Source organism: Apteryx rowi, unplaced genomic scaffold (assembly GCF_003343035.1).
Source record: "Apteryx rowi isolate R43461 unplaced genomic scaffold, aptRow1 scaffold_376, whole genome shotgun sequence".
NCBI classification, from domain to species: domain Eukaryota; kingdom Metazoa; phylum Chordata; class Aves; order Apterygiformes; family Apterygidae; genus Apteryx; species Apteryx rowi.
Window position 1 is genome coordinate 860828 of NW_020450263.1, and position 21233 is coordinate 882060.

General features: G+C 40.3%; 1 protein-coding gene across 6 annotated transcripts in view; it reads left to right on the plus strand.

The window, feature by feature from the left end:
* Positions 1-3236: 3236 nt before the first annotated feature.
* The window catches only part of ZDHHC20 (zinc finger DHHC-type containing 20), a 39313-nt gene continuing 21316 nt past the window's right edge, over positions 3237-21233 (plus strand). The window contains exons 1-6 of one of the 6 annotated variants that reach the window (XM_026073722.1): positions 3237-5155; positions 8664-8748; positions 9323-9349; positions 13262-13356; positions 19622-19742; positions 21117-21186. In XM_026073722.1, the coding sequence (XP_025929507.1) occupies positions 8724-8748; positions 9323-9349; positions 13262-13356; positions 19622-19742; positions 21117-21186 (338 nt within the window). In that variant the 5' untranslated portion in view covers positions 3237-5155; positions 8664-8723. Of the gene's footprint in view, positions 5156-7795; positions 8474-8501; positions 8749-9322; positions 9350-13261; positions 13357-19621; positions 19743-21116; positions 21187-21233 lie in introns of those variants that run through there. The other 5 variants (XM_026073724.1, XM_026073719.1, XM_026073721.1 and 2 more) reach the window with 5 other exon arrangements.

The following is a 21233-nucleotide window of genomic DNA, read 5'->3' on the forward strand; positions in this document are numbered from 1 at the left end:
TTGTCCCAAGATATTTCGACTGGAGAAAGGTTTAATGCGTGACATTTTGTTTCACCAAAAGAACAAGTAATGAAGCCTCTATCATCAAAAGACAGCAGCATTTGCTAGAAACAAACTTGATGAGCCATATATGGACAGATTCTCCAAATCATATGAAGTCTTTGAACTTATATTTATTCCACCTTTAATATTTGCAAGTCTGGCATTTTAAAGGCATGAATTTCCAACTATTAAACTTTCCCACAACTAATAGGCAATGACATGCTTTTCAAAACAAAAATTCCTTAAATGGCCCTATTCAAAGACTTTTTAATTTCTTGGTGGGACTTCATGTAAATTACTATATTGTCTACTATGTTGTTAATGTATTGCTGGCAAAAAATTAACTCTGCTCACCATAGCCAGTTCTGTATTTAATCTCAGGTGCCAAAGACTGATCAAACCTGACCAGCATTACAAAAAAATTTGAACTTAAAGCTCCATTTGAGAACTCCAGTGACCTAAAGCTTGAAAAAAGATCTCTGTTTGCTGACTAGTTTGTTTGGTTTCTCCCATTATTAGATGAACTTGGCAGCAGCAAAATCTTTCTCTCCAAAAAAGAGTGCCTAATACTTTGTGATGAGATTTATAAGCTTTTTTTTTTTTTTTTTTTTAATCCAGCCTAATGTTTGAGGAAAAACTTGCTGCGAGAAGGGTCCATAAGTACAGGAGAAAACTGATTTTGGAAGAGATGGAAAGAAAAGCCTATCAACAAGTTCTGTATAAAACTTTCAAGCTTTATTCTTTTTTCTGTCACTAAAATTCACATGCAGAAGACTTGCAAGAGAACTTACTTTTAGCACGTCAAATTGAATGTTGGTAAATCTGCTCTGTGTATGATTTGTTACATTGAGACACTAATTTCATCCTTTTGAACATAACCTTTAAAAATATTTAGAAAATGCAGTGTTTACACTTAATCCCTGATGTCTGTGTAGCCAAATGCAAAGATAGGTATCTTATTAAAAAAGAAGAGATCTACAGTCTAATAACTGTCAGCCAGTTGGGGATAGTTCACATTTTGAAGGTCAGACTGTCTAGAGTTTTTGTTCCCCCTAGCTGATACAGCTGCACACCTCTCCTAACACCTCCAGACTTGTCTGGAATAGTTAAATCAAGATTGTTTCTCTGTTTTCATCTATCTAAACTAAAAGTAAATGGATTTATTAGCAGCATCCTGAGCCGTAAGGCATTCATGACCTTAGTATTCAAGGCAAGTATTGACTGACAGTTATAACCATGAATTAGTGAAGAGGTTTTCTGTTTTAAGAAGCAATGTTAATTCCCTAATTACCTTAAAATTTTTGGTATGAGGATGATTTGCTTTTTGTTTGGGGGTGGGGGGGATTTTTTGTTTGCTTTTTGTTTTTTTAACTTAAATGTATTGATGGTTTCTAGTATTAACCTCTAGAATACCTAATCTTGTGAAGGATATAGAAGACAACCGGGTACAACACATGATACTAGGGTTCTGTCAACACTAGCTGATTATCTTATTTGTGTCTTGTATCTCTTGCAAGTGTTCTTATACAATCTTAACTACAGAACCAGCTGGAGTTATTCCTGACACAAAAAGCCCATTCACAAATACAGATACTTGAGTGTGGTGTTACTATGAGCTTGATCTGGCCAGCCTGAGTGTAAATACCCCTCCTTCAAATGCAAATGTAATTAATTTGTGGTGTGGACATAAGCTAGCTCCACTCAGATGCCTGGCTTTCCATGCTTTTCTGCAGGGTGTTTGTTTTGTTTTGTTTTGTTTTTTAACATTTYCCCCCCCCCCATTCCCCCATGTGCCAGAAGGGGCAGAGGGATTCCTTCACAGCTCGCTGACTTGTGCGATTGATAGATCTCTTTGTCTTTCAAGAAGAAAACATGTTTGCTTTTGGCTTTGTATAATATTTTAAAGGCGATATTGGAAACAAATTACGTGCAGCACTTACTTTTAAACTACAGGGCAATAAAGCTGTTACTATGAGAAGAGCAGAATTTTGGGGAAAGATCTGAAAGAAGAAAGCCTAGTAATTTTACTATACAGCTGAGGAAATCATATAGAAGTAATGCTAATATTTAAAATGCATCAAAATGCAAACAGAATGAGCACCTGGCACTTGTGATTAAATAGCTGAAGAAAAAAGAAGTTACAAGTTAAGTTTCCTTGGGCTTTTTGTATGTGCAGTTATGGTTAATTAAAAGTGAATAGTGCTTTTCAGGGACAACAAAGCTAGTATGTTTTTTGCAGCTGAATAGTAATGTCATACGTCTACTTCCAGAAAAAGCCTTTAGTTATTTGGGCTGATAACATGTCCTTATACATTATGGTTCCAAGCACAGACACAGTTGTGGGATTGTGAAGATTCTCAACCTGGCAACACTTCTTTCTGCAAACTAGTCAAGTACAACTCTTGGTTTTGGGATCCTTTAAAATATATAGGTACACTCAGGAAGGAAACCATTGAGAGGCCTTGGGCTTTACTTTTAAGAATATTTTGCAGAGGTAAGGAGTCATCTGTAGGATTTGGTGGATTCCAGCTGCCTTTGTAGCTGTGTTCTTGAACTGTGAAAGTGGTAAAGCAGAATTTACTGTTCCCAGAATAGAGAGCAGAAATCTTTTCAGTTGTCATGGCTTAATTCACTGCCAAATGTAACACAGTACCCAAGGAGAATCTTGCATTGATTATGCTAATTCCTGCTGTAGCCCTGTTTGTATTTATGCACATGGTCTCTGCATTGAGGCTGAAAACACCTAGCATAAATAAAAACCTCCTTTGTTATTGCGATAAGAGAATGTTTTCTGGGCAAGAAGCCTCATGGCCACTCTAAATTACTTGTTCTAGTTAAAGAATTTTGTTAATATTGTTTTAACCATACAACAAATTGTAACCATGTTTGGTAACAAATAATTAAAAAAAAAAAAAAAAAAAAAAGTCTGCAGTGTGCAACTGTAACCTTAACTGCCTTATCTGGAGAATTAATGCACTTTACCTGTCCCAATGAATATGCTGCTTTGACTCCTCTAGCAGTGGAGATGATGGTCATGATCATAAAAATTAGGTGGTGTTTATGCTGGCAAAAAAAACAAACAAACCAACCCCCCACTTGCAGCAAGGCATCTCTTGTCTGGCTGTGTTTTCATCCTCCTTTCCCCCCCCCCCCCTATTTTTCCTGCTCCCCACCCTGCTCCCTGCTCCATCCTGCTCCCACCCCGTATGCCTTGAAGGCATGGTCTTGTGATCACTTGAAGTTGCAACGTCACTCGCTCAAGTGATGTTGCTGTGCACAGTGTTCATGAGGAGTTCGGGCTCTAGCTCATGTGCCTGTGGAAATTATTACACTACTTTAAGTTATTAGTGGCCCCTGGCAGACTTTCTTTCCCATCTTGTGACTGACTCTGTAACCCAGGACAGCAAAAGGCCATTCACTGATATCTTCATCAGTGCAATTCACTGCTGTTTGTCTGCACTCAAACTTGCCTTCCAGCTTAAATTTAAGACGATGGACTGAGCTGAAGTGCCTGGAGAAGGCAAATGCTCACTTTTGCTACGTCTGTCTCCTGTAGGAAGGTGGGTAGATATTTGGGTAGCTTCTTATGCCCCTGCAGTAAGAGTTGTCCATCACAGATGATGCCTTTGAGGTAAGCATTGTGCGGGACCTTCTGGGCGATGGGTGCACAGTGCAGCAACTTGTGTTTCCTTGTGCTGGTGTGGCACAAAGACCCGTGGAGCCACTCCTCCTGCTTCACATTTCAAAAAAATGCCTCTGCTTTATTAATGACCTAGCAGCGCATTGTGGAGAAACCTGGGTCCTGTTGCTGGTTATCTTGAGTAAAAATGCTATCAAGCCAGCAACATATTAAGGTAAAACAATTGTAGCTTGGTGTGGCCCAAATTTCTGCCCAGGACACTCATTCCATCTGGTGACGAGAGATGTATGGGATTCTGGGCCCCTGTAGCCTTTCAGCAGGGAAAGGCTAGCACGCATTGCCTGACAGCATCTTATTGTGTTGGCTTTTGGCCACATGATGCTTTCAACTCTGTCATTTTGAGTCATTTGTCTAAAAACAACTCCCTGCTGCGTAGGGAAGAAAGTGCTAGTAGGTGACTGCCAGTCAGGAAACAAGAAATCACTCAGTTAGAAAGGTTGCAGAAGTACGGCTTTCGGAGACCGGTGGCGAGGTGCTAAGGTCTTAGTGCAGTGGCACTGCCTAGGTCTGTAACCGAAGTCAAATGAGTGTTTGGTCTCATAAGTGCACTCAATATCTGTCCCAATTGTGGCAGTAGGTAATGTTTCTACCATGTTTATGTGGATGATTAAGGTCTGTATGAGCAAATGGGAGTTACATTATCATGAATCTAAGTTATACTTTCTATTCAATACCCTTCTCTGAACAAGTGTAAAACTTTGATGTAAGTGATGCTTACCTTTGTAGATAACTTCTGGAAATACATATATACATCAATTTATATAAAAATAACATTTTTATAAAAAATGATTTTTATATGTGTGTGTGTGTAAAATTTAACCCTTTTCCTTAGAAACTGAGAGAAGTTAATGCTGTACTTCTGGTGAAGGAATGCACTTGCACATTTATCACTCTCTCTTCCCCCCCATGAGGAACGTCAGCCAAAATATGAAGTTTACTTTTGAGATTCTTGGAGAGGCTGCAATACCCAAATATGACTTCTGTCAGGAATCTCTGTGGGAGGGAAAAGGGGGAAGGGGGAAATAAGCATTGCACATAAGGAACAAGATCACTTCCTTTTGTATGCTTTTACGTTAATTGTAGCTGAATTTCTTGCTCTGGAAAGAAAGTATCTAACTCTAAAAGGATGGGTTTGACTAGAATATGCATTTTAGGGGAGTAGGGAATTGCACTATGTGTGTTTTGGGATTTGTTTTTTTTGTTTGTTTGTTTTTTTCCCTCTTTTCCTTAGAGATTGAGGGGGAACGTGTCTTCCTGTAGCAAGCCTCTTGTGAGGTCTTGGCAATCATTTCACCTCTTGCCTCAGAGTGGAGAGATTTCTTTTTTTTCTTTCTTTTCTTTTTTTTCATTTCATGCAGTGATTTGGAGGTGCCTGAACACTTCATATTAATCCTGAAAATACTCCTGTAAATGGTAAGCAAACCAGCTCCCTAAACATACACAGACTTCCAAGATGTTCTGGAGGCTTTCTTGAAGGAACTTTAACAAATTTTCAGAAGGTAGATGTTCGATGCTTTCAGAAGTTTGCACCTCTGTCAGATTGTATTGCAAGAAGAAAGCACCCAAAACTGTTAGCTGCTTCTGACAAATGACATTTTTCCCCCAGGCTCATTTATTAGACAATCCAATGATGTCCCTGTGACTGCAGGATTTTCTGGGATACAATGTGTGCTTCCACCTCTTTCAATTCATGTGACAGGCAAGATGAAAGATAACGGAGAATGATTTGAGGAAGAATTGCTAGGAATAAGGAACAACAGAGATCATGAAGGAAAAAGGTGCCTTTACTCCCAAGGATGATGCCAAGTGTCTTAAAACTAGACAACTTTTTCGTATGTCAAAGTCAAAACTGGAGTTTTTGTTTGTCCTCTAACTTGACCAGGTTAAAAAGTATATTTGAATCCAACCTAATAAAATGCTACGTTGTGAACTTTGGAGACCCTGTGCTGTAGGAAGTGAAACTATATGCTTAGTTTTGAGCGCTGCATATCACAGGTGACCTCAAAGTGTCAGAGATCCTATGTGTGAGCTGGTTTGTGGCATGGGACTGTCTGACGTAGCACTTTAGGCCGGTATGTCCCCGGACAAGCTGCAGCAGTGTGGACTTTGGTTTAGGCCAGTTTCCCTCTCTTCACAGACGGGCTTTGCTGAGCTCCTTCCTTACTCAGACCGCCTCGGATAGCTGAGGTGGCCAAGGTACAGCTCTGCGCTGCAATCAAACAGATAAGATACAGTCACGTTATTCACAGACTTGCACAGTGCTGTGGCACTGAAACGCTGAATCCTTTGAGGTTTTGAGGCTGTTGTGGAAACTTGCTGTGTGCATGACTATATACTTCTAGGCCCTTTGCCGGGCTGAAGTAAACTGCAGTTGTCACTACCTAGCCATATTTTATCCAATATCTTGCTAGAACTTTTTAAGGCTTCTCTAGAAACCAAAAACCTAATATTAAGAAGCTAATCCTAGTATTTTTGCTCTTATTTTCCTTTTTGTAGCTGAGCACTAGACTGGTAAAGGTTATATTTGAATCCTCAAACCAAAAGCTTATTTGTAATGCTTACATTTCTGAAATATGACAGGCTTGTCTTGCCTGCAGTGTTGAAGGCACTAGTTTGTGCTGGTTCATCTAATTTAATGTGCAGTGCTATTGCATCCTGGTATTAATATATAAATCACATGCTGTGATTATTTTGTTCCAAAAAATCAATAAGCAAAAAGGCAGCACCACTTGATTTCTCACATTTTCCCCCCCCTAAAAAAAAAAAAAAAATGTTTAGAAGTGTTTAAAGTGGAAGTGGTGTCCATTTCACTGGAAGCTGACAGCAATATCTAACTAGTTAGAAACAGCAGAGGAGGAAGCAGAAAATTGAGAGCTGAACTTGTAACTAAAACTGCAGGCTGGAGGGGTGGGTGCAATGGTAATGTCTTGTTCTGCTTGTTTGGTTGTTTTTTTCCTGAAGCCAAACTCAAAAGCTAGAATAGTTTTCCTGATGGTACAAAGCTACTTGTTACATTGCAGTCTAGCAAATGCTTAAAGTTCTGCTTTRTGTAAAGATTCAATATTAGCTTATTTGAAGGAAGGCTTCGTCTTACAGTGTAAAGATCCCATGAAACTGTTGACTTGTCATTTGCCGAATGACTGTGGACAATTACTAGGCTCTGATCCTCAGCGTTGCTCTTCGTTTAATTCATCTGTGAATGGGAATAATATCAGTGAAAGGGAACCCATGCTAGCTAGGATAGCGACTGTTGGTTGAGGTCAGGACTGTGCCTTCTCCCCTTCTCCCAGAACTGTCTGTGACTCCTAGAAGCAGAGTCAGAAAATTTACATAAACTTCTGAGGCAGAAGGGAACTGGCCATCTTTTATTTTTATTTCATGTAAGGATGGTAAGAGAATGAAAATCAGAAGTGTTTCACTGTTGGGTTTTACTTCAAACCTCAGGAATTTGCCAAACTAAGATTGTTCTGCACGGTCTAATAGCTGTGCATTCTGACCTAAGGGACCTAGGTAGGCATGAGAAAATTATCTTCCTGGTGCTGTGAAGCTTTAATTAATGTTTATGAAATTACTTTAGGGATTTTTGATGAAGTCTCACAAGTAATATGTGATATAATCTTAAACTTTTCCTGCATGTAGAAACTGTTCATTATTTTCAATCTTCTAGCATCAAATTTGACTCTGAATTTTATGTTTTGTACTAACAGCAGAAATGAGACTACAGATTATGAAACCCTTTAAACAGAATTACTTTAAAAAAATCCTTTAGTTTTATAGATAATGATGTTCTGCTATGCCATTAGAGGATAATTAAGATCTTTTTTAATATTTCTTATCTAGGGAAATACTTATTTGTCTAACTGTGTGCAAAGATCTTTATGATAGAGCAGGAGCTTAGTCTAAAATATTCTGGTAATTTTTGAAGCTGAACAAAAACTTTATGTGGCAAATTTGTTTTAATTTTCACCTTTTTTGATTTTTTTTTAATCTTTCCCTTGTGTTATGTTGAGTTATTTAAAAATTTGATATTAACAAGGAATTGTTTAAAAAATTAATATTAACACAGAAATGGAGAAATAACACAATAAAATTTCAAACAAAAACATGTATAGTATTTGCTCTAAAAATAATGTGATATCTGTAGTTTGCAGTGCAGTAATACTGAGACTATTTCGTGACACATTTCTAATGTATACATGCTTTGCAGGTAGGTAGTCGTGTGCCTCAGGACTGTTTTTCTGTGTGGATTGTGCCCTAGACAGAGCGCCAGGAGGAGGATGTGCACGTATGCATAGCTAATGTGAAATTAAGCTGTTCTTTCAGATTAACCTCCTTTAGTTTGAAAACAACCTTGTTCTATTCTAAGTGATAAATTCCATCCTTCTTTACATGGGAGGACTTGAAACCTTTTCCGTTAACCTCCTAGAGATTCCATGGGCAGATAGAGGGTGCTGAGTGAGTATTTTAAGAGATAAAAATCACCTTTCTGAGCAAAAAGGGAAAATCTGTACGTTGGGGTATCACCTCATTATGTCTCTTGACTATAAAAAGAGGCTAGGTTGCATAATATAGTTGCAGACCCCTTTGCTATAGATATCTACAGTTAAGCGAGAAACATGCCACCTCTGTGACCGAGGTCTGTAGCACGCATCATGGAAAAAGCACTTCTGAACTGGCGTGCAGACTGCAGAAATGTCAGAACTGACAGCGAGAGGAGACGGGCGGAGTGAGGTGAGCTGCAGCAGGCAGGCAGTGCTCTGCTGACCTTTTGCTAGTGTTGATGATGAGAAGCTTACATTTGCTTTATTAGATGAAGAGACAGGAAAAGATCCCTTCCTTATTGAATTTCAGGAATTCGGTGCCTGAGCGAGGAGAGCGGTAAGAGCAGAGCGACCAATAAGAGCAGCTGCTTTCTTTTCAGCATTTTGCATGTCCTGGTGAATGAACTGTGAAGGTTTTGGAGAAGCCTGAGGGAAGAAGGATGCCCGAGTCAGGCAGAATACAAGGTAGATTTGAACAACAGAATTTGCTACTGGGATAAAAAGAGATTGACGATGTAGGAGAGGAGGAAGTGGAGAGGTTTTAACTATGCCTCAAGAATTCAGGTCAGGGGAAGAAAAGTCAAAAATAGCTTGTGACAGAGGAAGAGAGAAGTGGTGGTAGAAGACATGTAAGTAATGTAGTTTCACAGGGACTTTCGTAAGAACTTTTTATTCCATTTTCTGCCTTCCAAGTGTATACCTGTTAGCCTACTTGTTTAAGTGCCTCACAAAACATGGCAGGTGCATATCCGAAAGGCAACATGTATAAATTATGATCTAATTAATGTCTGTGAAAAGGAATATGCTTGTTTAGCTGGAGCAGGGAACTGAATCTCTTCAACTCTTCTTCTGAGTCGCCAGGCCTCAGTGACTAGGAGAAGGAACATTAATTCCCATTTTATCCCAGAGGGATAGAGCGGCTCTATTAACAGCTGAAACGTGCTTTGGGACAAGTCAGCTATCTCCATTTAGCTCACTTTTAACCAAACTTTTGATTCAGTACAAATTTACTTACCATGTTTGTTTTTTTCTCTTCCAGTTACCATTTCCTCAACTGCAGAAAAAGGTAATTTTTTAAATGTTTTTTGAAGATTTGAATAATTTTCTTGTACACTAGTATTATGGGTTATAGATTTTAAATGTATTCCTTTATGTGTAAGGTCTCTAGTGAATGTTGGTGCTAAGAAACCAGGTAAATATTGTGAGTTCTAGTCTGTTGAGTGTCTAGTACCACAAGCTTGAGATGATGACAAGACCTGTGAGTAATGCAACCATGATTTAGGTTTGCAAATATTTTTAAATAGGTTAAGTTTTAGTGTTTTAAATAGCACCTTCTAAGAAGAGAAAAAGGAGAAGACAGAAAGAATTGCAGCAGATCCACAAGACCATTTTCTATTTATTCCTGAAGGGATGTTGAATATTCATCTTACCATCCTCCTCACACCCAATAACCTGAACCACTTTGGAAGAATTGTGGTTCTGCTGCTTGCAGAGCTTACCAAATTCTGCAAAACTCCATTCTTCAGGATTGGTTAGAACTGTGCATAACCATAACCATTTCAAAGGTGACCATACATTATAATTTTAAATGTTCAGATGAAGTGGTTACAGCCTTGTATTGACAAATCCTACTTCAGTCTTAATATTGCATTTGGCAGATGGTTTCCAATTTGCCCTTGGTGTCATTAGTGCCCACATGGAAGAGCAGCAGAGGGTAATAGTCCGAAGCATGGGCAAGCCTTGGCAGTCTTTGTATGACATCTCGTATTTGAGCCTCTGGCAGGCAACAAACCTCTCTAAATAAGAGATCAGGTCAGCAGATAGGTGCCTCTGTCCCCTGCAGCAGGGAGTCACCCACAACAATCACTCACCACTTCTTCCAGGTGTTCCCACAAGGCACAGGGTCTGTCAAGGCACAGGGTCTGTCGGCCCAGTTGCTTCCCTTGAAGCCATGCCCAGCTCCTCCTCATCCTGGAGGGCACTAAACCTGTTCCTCAACTGCAAGTCTTCAGGAGGAGTAGGAGCCTTTCTCCTCCTACGAGAAGTGACCAGTTTCCAGCCTTCTTCTACAGTGTTACGATGTACCAATATACCATTTCACACGGCACAGAGCCCTCCGGCAACTCCACTGCTGTGGGGGTTTGGGAGTCCTGGAGCTGTATGGTCTCCGAGAATGCCCTGTCTATCTCTTGTTCATCCTCTCAGATGCTACGCAGCCTCTAGATTAGAGATCCCTCTAATCACAGTAGGAATGGGCAGTGCTGGAGCAGGAAAAGAAGCTAGAATTTATTCAGTGCTAGGCCAGTATGGACTGCTTTTTGCATGGTCTTTCTCCTCTGTATTAGGTGTTGCCCAGATGGGGCCTATCAGCAGAACAGCTGAAAAAGTATTGTTTTTCCTTGAGGTGCCCCTTTGACTGTTGAGGACAGGCCCTTGGCTTTTAATGACGCTGACAGGTTGCGAGATCTCAGTTATTGCAGAAAGCAATATTGCAAAATACAAGAGCCCTCTAACAGCTGCCTCTTTTTACTAACTACTGGTAGCACTACCACAGATTTGTACCCTTGCTGCAGCTAACCATGCTGTCTGTTGGTCTGTTAGTGTGTGTGTTATCAGAGCATTTACCGCCTATCACAAGACTTTAAGATTCTACTCTTTGAAGTATTGTGTGTGCACTAAAAATAATCCTTCAAAAAACTTGAATTTTGAGGGTGATTTTTATGGACAGAATGAAACTGTTTACTGTCTAAGTTAGTTTTAGTGTGCTCTGCCCTCCACTATATCTCACTTCCTCTTTCYTTCTATTCAATTCATCTCACCCCGTTCTCCCCAAAAGTTTTGATTTGTGCAGCTGTTTCCAGGGCAATTTTATGTCATGGAAGTATGGAATTTAACTTCTTAAAGGACTCTCTTCATCTGCACAGAGAAGTATGTCAAGTTTCCTTCTAATATAAATGAAGATAATGTAAACATTCTGTGTAACTTCTTTGCTTGGGTTTGCTGTCTGGCATCGTGCAGCTGTTTTCTCTTGACAAGCAGTAAAAGCAACTGTTAAGAGGAAATAAGATTGGAAGAAACTTCCTGGATCATAAGGTCTGGATCTCTGGTCCTTAAAGCAATCATATCACATAGGCCAATTCATGAACTGATTGACTCCATCCTAAAGCCATTGGTTCTGTTGCCACCGTGACTCTAATAGCAGGGATATTCCAGGTTACATTCCTCCGATGATTGGAAGTAAGATTTCCAAACAATTTTTCACTCAGTCAGCTCTCATCTCAGGGTGCAGTCGTCTCCCTTCTTGGCTTGTGGTTTTTACTCTCATTGCCAGTGCCTTCTATAGTGGGGCAGTACTTTGCTGTTTCTGTTAGAAGTACATCTCTTGATGCATCCAAAGAAATTAAATAGAATTCTGTAGGTCAGTTATCAAATGCTTTACTGCAACCTTTACTGGAATTATGGCATCTTCTTTATCCAAAAAAGTTAGCTAGTTACATGACACAGGTAAAACTGTTTTCACTTCTGTTTTTTTTCCCCCCTCAAAAGGTGTTTTAGAATCATACATAATAGCGCAGAATCATTCAAGTAGGAAGGGACGTTGGGAGGTTGTTTAGTCTTGCCTCCTGCTTAAAGCAGAGACAACACTTAATTCAGAGCATGTTGCCTAGGGCTGGGTCCAGTTGAGTCTTGAAAACCTCCAAGAATGAAGTTTAGATAAATTGACCTGTAATTGCTCCAAAAATTTAAGATTTAATCTAATTAAGGAGGGAAGTACTTTTGATATTGTTCAGCTGTGGAAAAGGTGCTAGTTATTGTTACTGGGGTACATGTGAGAGACAAGCTTCAGAATTGAAAAGATACTGATAAACCTGAAAGTTCTTTATATTCTAAGCCATTGAGACTGCAAATAGGCTGCTTAGGATTTAAAGGAAAATTGAGGTTAAATATCTGTCCTTTCTTACAGTTGCAATCATAATGCTCTTAACTTTCCTTTCCCCCGCTTCCATTTGATGGGACAAGGAATATTTTTAGGAAATGAATGGACAATGGTGCTACTTCAGTTGGGATTGTCTGCCTTATTTAAGCATGTAAAGTTTGGGTGTCCTAATGTTATATTTCTCTTAGTGTCTAACCTTATTTCAAAAGACCTGAGGGAGGCTTTCAGAGGCAACTATTCTATCAGTTTAGCAGGACTTCAGACCTAACTGGTTCAAAATTGGGTAACAGAGAGGGTGTGAAATCTAATCCAACTCCTCTAGCCGAGTTCATACTATGGAAAACTGATGTATTGATTCATCTAGGAAGGGAAGGCATTCACTTTACCAAATTGAAGTCCAGACGAGCAATAATGTATATGAATGTATGTCTGAAGGTATGCTTATGGGGCTTTTTAGAATATTGTACTCCATAACATTGTTTTTTATTTAATGATGTTTAGAATTTAGTGGGAAGATGAAGATTTAATAATGCATGTGGTGGACTCTGTTGTAAAGTAAGCTGGCTGTACTTGAACATTTAAGATGTTCTTTGTGTTCACTTTCCTGGGGTGTAGTGGTGGTTGGGTTTTTTTCGTGTCTCACCAGACATTGAAGGTTTTTTCACTTTTCTGAAGTATTCAACTGTTGTACCCAATATATGTGTCTGGTAACACTTACCTATCTCTCTTGTTCTTGTTTCATAGCTTTTAAGCAGGGGAAACAATGATCTTAACAGGGAAGTCCTCAGAACCAATGTCTTGATTGCCATAGATATGGAGTTTATCAGTGACTCACCTTGAGGAATAGCAACTGTCATTTTTTTTTTTTTTTTTTTAAGTTGGCCCTCCTAGAGTGCTAAATCTACCCAGGCAGAAGTTTAATGTAGTTTAATCTTAACAGGCGATTCATAGTGTAATAGTTTAGTCCTTATCAGAGATAAGTTTCTATCTCTTGCTTTTTTCAGATATATTCACCAAACTCTTATTTGTGTTTTATTGCAGTTGTCTACCTTGTGGTTTTTCATCTGTCGTTTGTCATGTTTGTATGGTCCTATTGGAAGACAATTTTCACATCTCCCGCATCCCCCTCCAAGGAGGTAAATCTGATGTTAGAAAAGTGTTAATGCTTTCCCCCCCCCCTTTTTTTATATAAATAGCTGAACTGTTTTCAGTGATGAAACTTGTTTGCAGTACTGCATGATTCACCTTTCTGTTCTCATTATCTAAAATAGTACAGCATGACAGCATATCATGAATGGAAATCATCAAATTACTCTGAAAACGTTGTATCCCACGTGTAGTGACATTATCTTATATGAAATGTGTGTTTAACTCATCACAAGTTTGACATTCACATATATGTGCTAATGAAATAAAGATATGAAAGTTCTGGGGTTGCAGGGCTTTGCTATGCAGTATTTTGTTTACCACCTACAATTTTTAAAACCAATAAATCAAATAAAATGACAGCATTTTTGTATTTCAATTATAGGCAATTTTGACCTTTTAGGGGTAAGAAAATTAGTAATGCAGTGTATATTCATAAATTGAAGGACTGAAGTGCTTAGTAGTAAATCAAGAGTTAAGGTTCAGTGACAACCAAGAAGGGAATTTATAAAGGGGCTTTACACAATGACAAAAGGATGCATGATGACTATAAGAAATTTTGTTTTGAAAGAGAATGGTGTTAATTGCAGTGACCCTGAGATGGGTTATCTTGTTGTCCATTTTCTCTAATGGTGTTGTGTATAGGGGTTAAATAGTGGCACCAAATTAAAAATTATTCCTCAGTTTTATAAAGCTTTTAAATTCGCTAAACAGAGGTTTTGGTTGCTCTGTGGGGGTTGCACATTCATTCTATTTTTGGCAAGACTGACTATCAGTGTTAATGTCTTAGCCTTAAACATTTCTGTAAGGAAGTAAAAACATGCTTCTATGGAAAAGCAAACACTGCTCTGCAGCGCCTAATTATGTGTTAGATATCTTTACCTTAGAAAGCTACAGAATATTAAGTTGAAAAAAGTAAAAGACTATTGTACTCTTTAACTAAGCAAAAAGAGTAGCACTGAATAGTGTTAAACCTGAAAATTCAGAGGAGCTTGTCTCCAGCGTGGTGTGTCTGGCTTTTTCTGAGATGTTTCTGTAGACAAATGATAATGTTTGGCAGGTTAGCCAACTAAAATGTGATTGGAATTGTGTTACTCCAGATCTTGTAAAGTTGTGTGAACTTAGGCTGCTGGTAAAGCTGATGTCTAATAATGTTTACTGGCTACTTGGATTCTTTAATAATGGATACCTTCTTCTGACAATATCTATACTGTAGTTACAGTAATGTTGTAGCAAGATTTCCATATTCAGTGCATTAAAGGGATGATTTGGGCATATGGCACATAATGAATATTTCCTAGTTTAAGTGTGGAGCAGAAATCAGGCTTAATATATATATAATTTTCTTCTACAGCTATCTTAAAAATAATTCTCAGAAAACACTCCTTTCTTTCTCTGGTAAAGTCCCCTCTGTTCATGTTCCAGTAAATAATTTACGCTGGTTTTATTTAAAAACAAAACCTGGCTTCAGAATTTCCCCATTGTATTAGAGTGTTAACGTATATATTTTTAGTTATTTAAATTAGGTCTTCTCACAAAACAAATAGCATCCTGTGATCTTACTATTGAACTAAAAAAAGATTCTGCAGCTGCTGTTGTCCTAGTGTAATCCCTGTCCATTTGTCATAAGAAAGAACAATCAACATTATGCAAGATCCAGAAAGAGGAAGGAAACAAAAGGACTCTTTCTGTTTTCAATAAGAACTACTGGAACCTCATTGGAAATTGTTGGCAATGTGGTAATAGACAACTTTTGATGTTTTTTGAACATACATATCCTGCCATTGTCCAAAGAGGCTATGGTCTTGTGACCCTATTGATTTCTGAAATAAGAACAGAAACATAGCTTTGGGAAACTGAAATCCTCGTCCAGGATTTTTGGAGTGATGTTATGTTACTTGGACAAATTCAAAAAGTTAATTCTTGTGACCTAGTTTCTATTCTGTGTGTTAATAGTTTACCATAGAAATGTCTTCTAGAAGTAGTATTTCCTGTCTAATGCAACTTCTAATTGATTACAGGTCATGGGACAGGCATTTGGTCACCTAGCAGGTTCACAAGAGGCAATAGGGGAAAGGCATATTGCACTGCTGTTAGCTGGCATGATGTTTCTTATCTGTCTTACATTTTTGATGTGAGCATCTCCAGTTTTCATAGTTGAGTAAGCATCTAGCTTAGAGACAGATATAAAAACTCTTGCTGATGACTTCAAAGAATGAATCTCAAGTTCAGCATTTTACTAGATTGATCCTGATTTCTGATGATTTGAAAGGGATGTATTGGGCATAGAAGTTAGAGTTTTGATTGTAGGAGGTCATGAGCTGCCCTGTGGAGGACACAGCCATTTCCAGCTGTCTCTGTAATAGATTAAAACAGCCCACCATGTACCAAAACTTCAACCAATCAGAGGAGCATATGGTGCCTCTGCTCAAACTGAACATGAATGTATTGCAGACTTCACCCCTTGCCCCTGCAAAACACAAAACCAAGAAAGTTGTAACAGTTTGAACATATATCTATTATAAACTCCACCCCTTATCTCCACAGACTAGATTATTAGATTTGACATCATAATATTCTGAACTGTTATTACACACTTCAGGCCTTGTCCCTGCAAAATACACAGCCAGGAACATTCTGGCAGTTTGAATATTCACTATGCTTTAGCATACAAACCAATGATTAGGACTGTATGAGCAGCAAGTACCATCACCATTGGAGGTACCAGTAGGCTCACGACTCCAGTCACTCTAGGGTTTCTTCCATACCCACAATAGGTAGTGAAGACTGTTCACTTGATGCAGTGGGAGCATTTCCTTACTAGGGGAGTGAAAGGATGCACCAAGGGACTGGAGCATGCTCTGCACCCTCTGACAGCATTAACTGAGCTCTGACCTTTCCCCTGCCCTTGCAATTCCTTTCTGCACCACTTCATCAAATCCTCCCCCTCTTCCTTCAGCAACATCCATAAGTTCTGATCTGTRGGGCAAGAGCATGGAAAATTTTCAGCCCTTCTTGACACCTTTTTCAAGGTTGACCATACTACTGGACTCTGCATCATTCTCAGCCATGCTGCTGATCTCACACCTGTACCCCCCAGACTGAAGATACAGGTCATGACTTGATCAGTAGGGCATCCCACCATCTTATCAGGTGATACCAGAGGGGCCTGGTTGTCAGAGCTTTTGGGCCATGGCATGAGTGATCACTATCTTTCTAGAGTCCCTTCCCCCTTGCCTGTCCACACACTCTAGCAGTCCAAGCAACTGCAGTCAATTACCTCCTTCTCCCACTCCCTCCACAGGAGTATCTCACTTGAAGGACTGGGCCATTGCTCCACATATCCCTCCAGCAGCTGATGCCAAAGCCTCCCTCCTTTGTGCAGGGCAGCGTTTAAAAGTGGCATAAGCCCCAGACTCACCAAAGCAATGCTCTCTTGAGCCATCAGCTGTATCTCAGCTGCTCTAGTTTTCAAGCGCTGCCGTAGCCTCTGCAGGGGCATCCATGGCACTGTGGCTGTAGGTGTCCCCTGTTTCTTTAGGTTCACTTTGAGTAAAGTGCCGTTGAGTGGTCACGTTCAGGGGCAGTGCTCCTGTTTCCATAGCTCTGCTTAACCACCCTAACTGAAGGGCTCCGTTTCTAGTTCATAACCCAAGTCCTCAGTTTCTCACTCTGCGTGCTGGGTCCCCCCAGGGCAATCATTCCCAGCCTGTGGCCATTCCTGCAGCTGCCCGGGCGCTTGGCATCTAGCTGCGGTGTGGCAACTTGGGCACTGTGAGCTGCTCACTGCTGACCAGGGACCTCCCTTTCCTCTGAGCACTGGTTAACGCCACCATCAGCAGCCTGTTGCTCTGACAGTCAGCTGTCTCCCCAGCTCTGCTAAGTGGTTCCAGGCTATCTGGAGCCCTGCTGGGAGCACATCATAAGCCCGATGCACCCCGCAGCACACTTCTCCAGGGGTGTCACAGTCCCTGCAGCCCCCAGGCTAGCACTCTTAGATCCTGGACATGGAGACCCGTGAGCTTGGAGCAGGGCCGTCCCATTTCTTCCCAGTTGCCTTTTCATCTGGCAAGAGCTCTCTCCGGTCGCCTCAGATTCTCCGTTTCTCTGCTGTTTGTACGTTGTTCATCCCTATTCCCCTAAACACAATGGGCACGCTGCTTCTGCCAGAGCGAAACACCACAAATTCCCAATACCAGAACCAAGGTTCCTTCCAGAGTTTCAAAGTCACTACAGTTACTCCAGTCCCAGCCCGTGYCTGCTTTGGGTGTTGCCCGCATTCTCCACCAGTTATTGTTGCAGGTAGAGCAGTCTTGATTTGGAGATTTTCACTGAATTTATTGTCAATTAATGTAGGCTTTTAACTACTGGTTTGGGTATTGAGAAGCAAAGAAGGCAATTAAGTGAACACTTAAGAAGATGCCCTTCCCCCCGCTCAGCTTCCCCTTCCTAGTCTCCACTGCCCTTCATTTTGCCACATGTTGTGCTCCCTCCCTTCAGTGAGGCGCCAGGCAGTGCAGGAGGTTGGGGTCAGCAGCTGGGCAGTCTCTTCCTGCTGCTCCCTGCCTCCTATGCTCCACTGCCCCAGCGTGGGTCCTCCATTGGCCACAGTCCTTTTGGAGGTGTCCCTGCCCTGGTAATGGTCCTCCATGGGCTGCACTCCTATCAGAGGTGTCCCTGCTCCAGCATGGCTCCTCACTGGGCTRCGTTCCCTTCAGAGACGTCCCTGCTGTGCCCTCTTTTCTCTCACGTGTGCCCTGCTGTGCCATCTCCAGCTCCTAGCAGCTATGGCCCTTCCTTGAATACATTTGACAAGAGGCACTGTGTGCTCCTCTGGTTGAAGTTTTGGCACACGGTGGCTTGTTTCCATCTGTGAACAGAGCTGGGGGAACTGGCTGTGACAGGGCAGCTTATGACCTCCTCCCACACAGATCACCCCTGCAACCCAAACCCTGCCAGTCATGCCCAATAAAAGGGGCAGTGTTTCTCCTTTCACCCTTAAATGACTGGGCAGGCGCAATAGCTGGAATGTATATATGTAAATATGTAACATGCTCTTATCTAGATTCCCTGGGACATGGGGTGAGTTGTCTGCATTCTATATTAGGAAATAACACAGCGAAATCAGAGCAATGTGTTACCGCTTCCTCTTTTGCTGTAAACGGGGTCTTTGTTGTTGCTGGCCAGCCAACTAGAATCCTGAAGAGGAAAAAGTACAGGATGAGAGGAAAATCCACATGAACTAATTGTATAGATGTTCTTGGTAGGAAAATATGGTCCTATTAAACCACATTAAGCCAATTTTCATTCCAGTTGCAGACACAGCATTTTCCGTTCACCAGCATGAATACTTTGTCTCTGTCTGCTCATAAAAAGGGCTCTTGTAGTCCTTGCTGGAAGCTCAGAGTTTAAAAGTGCTTCAGAACAGAAAATATCAGAGAAATAGTGAGTTCAGTTTATGCTGACACCATTCCACAGGGGCTCATCAGTACATTGGTTTTTGTGGGACTTAATGGTAAAGCTTATAATTTCAGTGGATACAAAAATTAGTGTTTCAGAAGTGAGTAAAAGTTCTGTGGCTTCTTCTGCTAAACCTTTACTTTTCAGCAAGGCTTAAACAGGAATGCTGCTTATGCTTAATTCAGGATTGTAACTCTCCCTGAAATTCCACAGGCTTTGCTGAAGTTGCTCTCAATACAGCTAACAGATTTTGAGACTGGTTTTGACTACTCCCAAGTAAAAATTCCAGTTAAACTCATTCAACTTCTGTGCTGCAGCTGTGAAAAGTTGCTCCTTGCCCTCCCACCCCTTTCTTCCTCTGGCTTGAACCCTTTTCTAAGTCAGCAGGATGGTGGGTAGGAGAACTTCAGTCTCTTATGGCAACAGAGGACTGTTGTGCATTCCGCTGGTTCATGGATCATTTAGATTTTATGCTCATCATGAGTTCAAGGAAGGTTTTCACCTTCTTAACGTTCCCTTGAATCTCTGGCTTTTGCGTTGCAAAGGGAAACTGAAAAGATATGGAAGAGGGACAAAGATGATTCTCTTTAAGATATCCCCAGGACCATTGTGTCCTTTCCCGTTGTGGTTTTGGGGATCTCCTGTAACTTAGTAGCATTCTTTTTCATGTTTGTTTTGGAAGTTTGTCCAAAGAGATAGGATTAAGATCCATAGGGTCTTTTCCTTAGAGCTTGAGTTGAACACAAAGTAATAATTATTCTCTTCTCCTCCTCCCATTTTTGCCTYCCCTCACAGTTTTGCTTGTCAAAAGCTGATAAAGAACAATATGAAAAAGAAGAGAGACCAGAATCCCAGCAGGAAATTTTGAGAAGAGCTGCTAAAGACTTGCCTATCTATACGACAACAGCGTCAAGAGGTGAGATACAAAGATAATTCTGCTCTCTGAAAGCTGCGAGATTAATTCAGTGGGATTCATTTGTTGTTACTGAATGAACAATCTATTAAACACATACTGCAAAGGCCATGACCTTGTGTTTTCCCCATGAGAAACCAGAGTCCTTTGTCTGTAGATCTCAACATGCAGCCAGCACTTGGAAAAGCTTTCTCAAACAACATCTTCTTCCAGTAAGCAGACAGATGACAATATTTATCTCCCACTCTGGCTATAAAAATAAATACAACAAAGAAATACAGCTAGAAATAGATTACAATTCAGCTTTCTACTCAAATTTACGGTCATTTATATCCCACTTTAAACTTCTCTTTCTGAGCTATGTCAGTTCAGTGAGAGTAGAAAGTTCATCATTAAGGCTAGAATTTAAGAACCAATAAATGTTATTTCAATCCCATCATTCAGTACAGAGCTGTTTAAATAATAGCTTGTTGTGAGCTATTTCTGTATTTGCCCTTATAAGCATTGTTATTCCAGCTAATACAAGAATGATCTATGAAACCGCTGTCTTACACATATGTAGATTTAAAAAAATAGCTTATATTTATTTTTATATAGTTGTTTCTCTTTCTTGAAACTAGCAATGCTGTAGATTTCTCCAAAACATAAACTGCTCAAGATAACTATTACCAAACTTGACTGTGACTTTCCAAACAAAGTGGAAGGACACCTGGCTTTTTTGAATACAAACCCCCTTTTGASGGAATCCCAGTCTTAAATTCCTGGAGTGGTCTGGGAAGTTCTTGCCAGCTTTTCACAGTTCTGCTTAGCTGTAGATGTTGGCTTTCCTTCTCATTTCGAACTGCCTGCACTGGCGTCAAATTTCCATTGAGAAGAGCCTGAAGCCTTGTTTAAAAATATCCAGAAAGGATGAGGGAGAGCTAACTTACTGAACAGCCTGTTAGATCTTTTCTATCTGCTGAAGAAGACAGAGGAAGCTAATGCTGAAAGTTGGCTTAATGAAAGGAGGGAGTTTCACAATGGGATGCCTGGATACCCTGTCCAGAGGAGAAGGAAACCAAGTACTAGGGGATCAGTGCCAGAGGATCAGGGATGGAAAAACTGAGGAGCCAGATAGTAAATAAAAAGCAGAAGTTAAGACACAGGCTCAATACAATAGTAATGGATGAAACTACTATTTTTTTGTGCGTGTTACATTTCCAAAAAACTCCAGACAAAAGTATGTATTGCATGAGAGTAGGCACATGAAGGTCTGTGAAAACAGGTGTTTGGGGCAGGAGGCAGTGAACTCTTTAAGATTCTCTTTATGTTAAGAAGGGGAAAAATTCATAAAATTAAATGAGTTCTAACAACTTGACCCTTGCCATTTGAATGCAGCCATCAGATACTGTGATCGGTGCCAGCTAATCAAACCTGACCGCTGCCACCACTGTTCTGCATGTGACATGTAAGTTATTGAATCTAAAATGATGGATTTTCTTTCTCTCCTCCAGT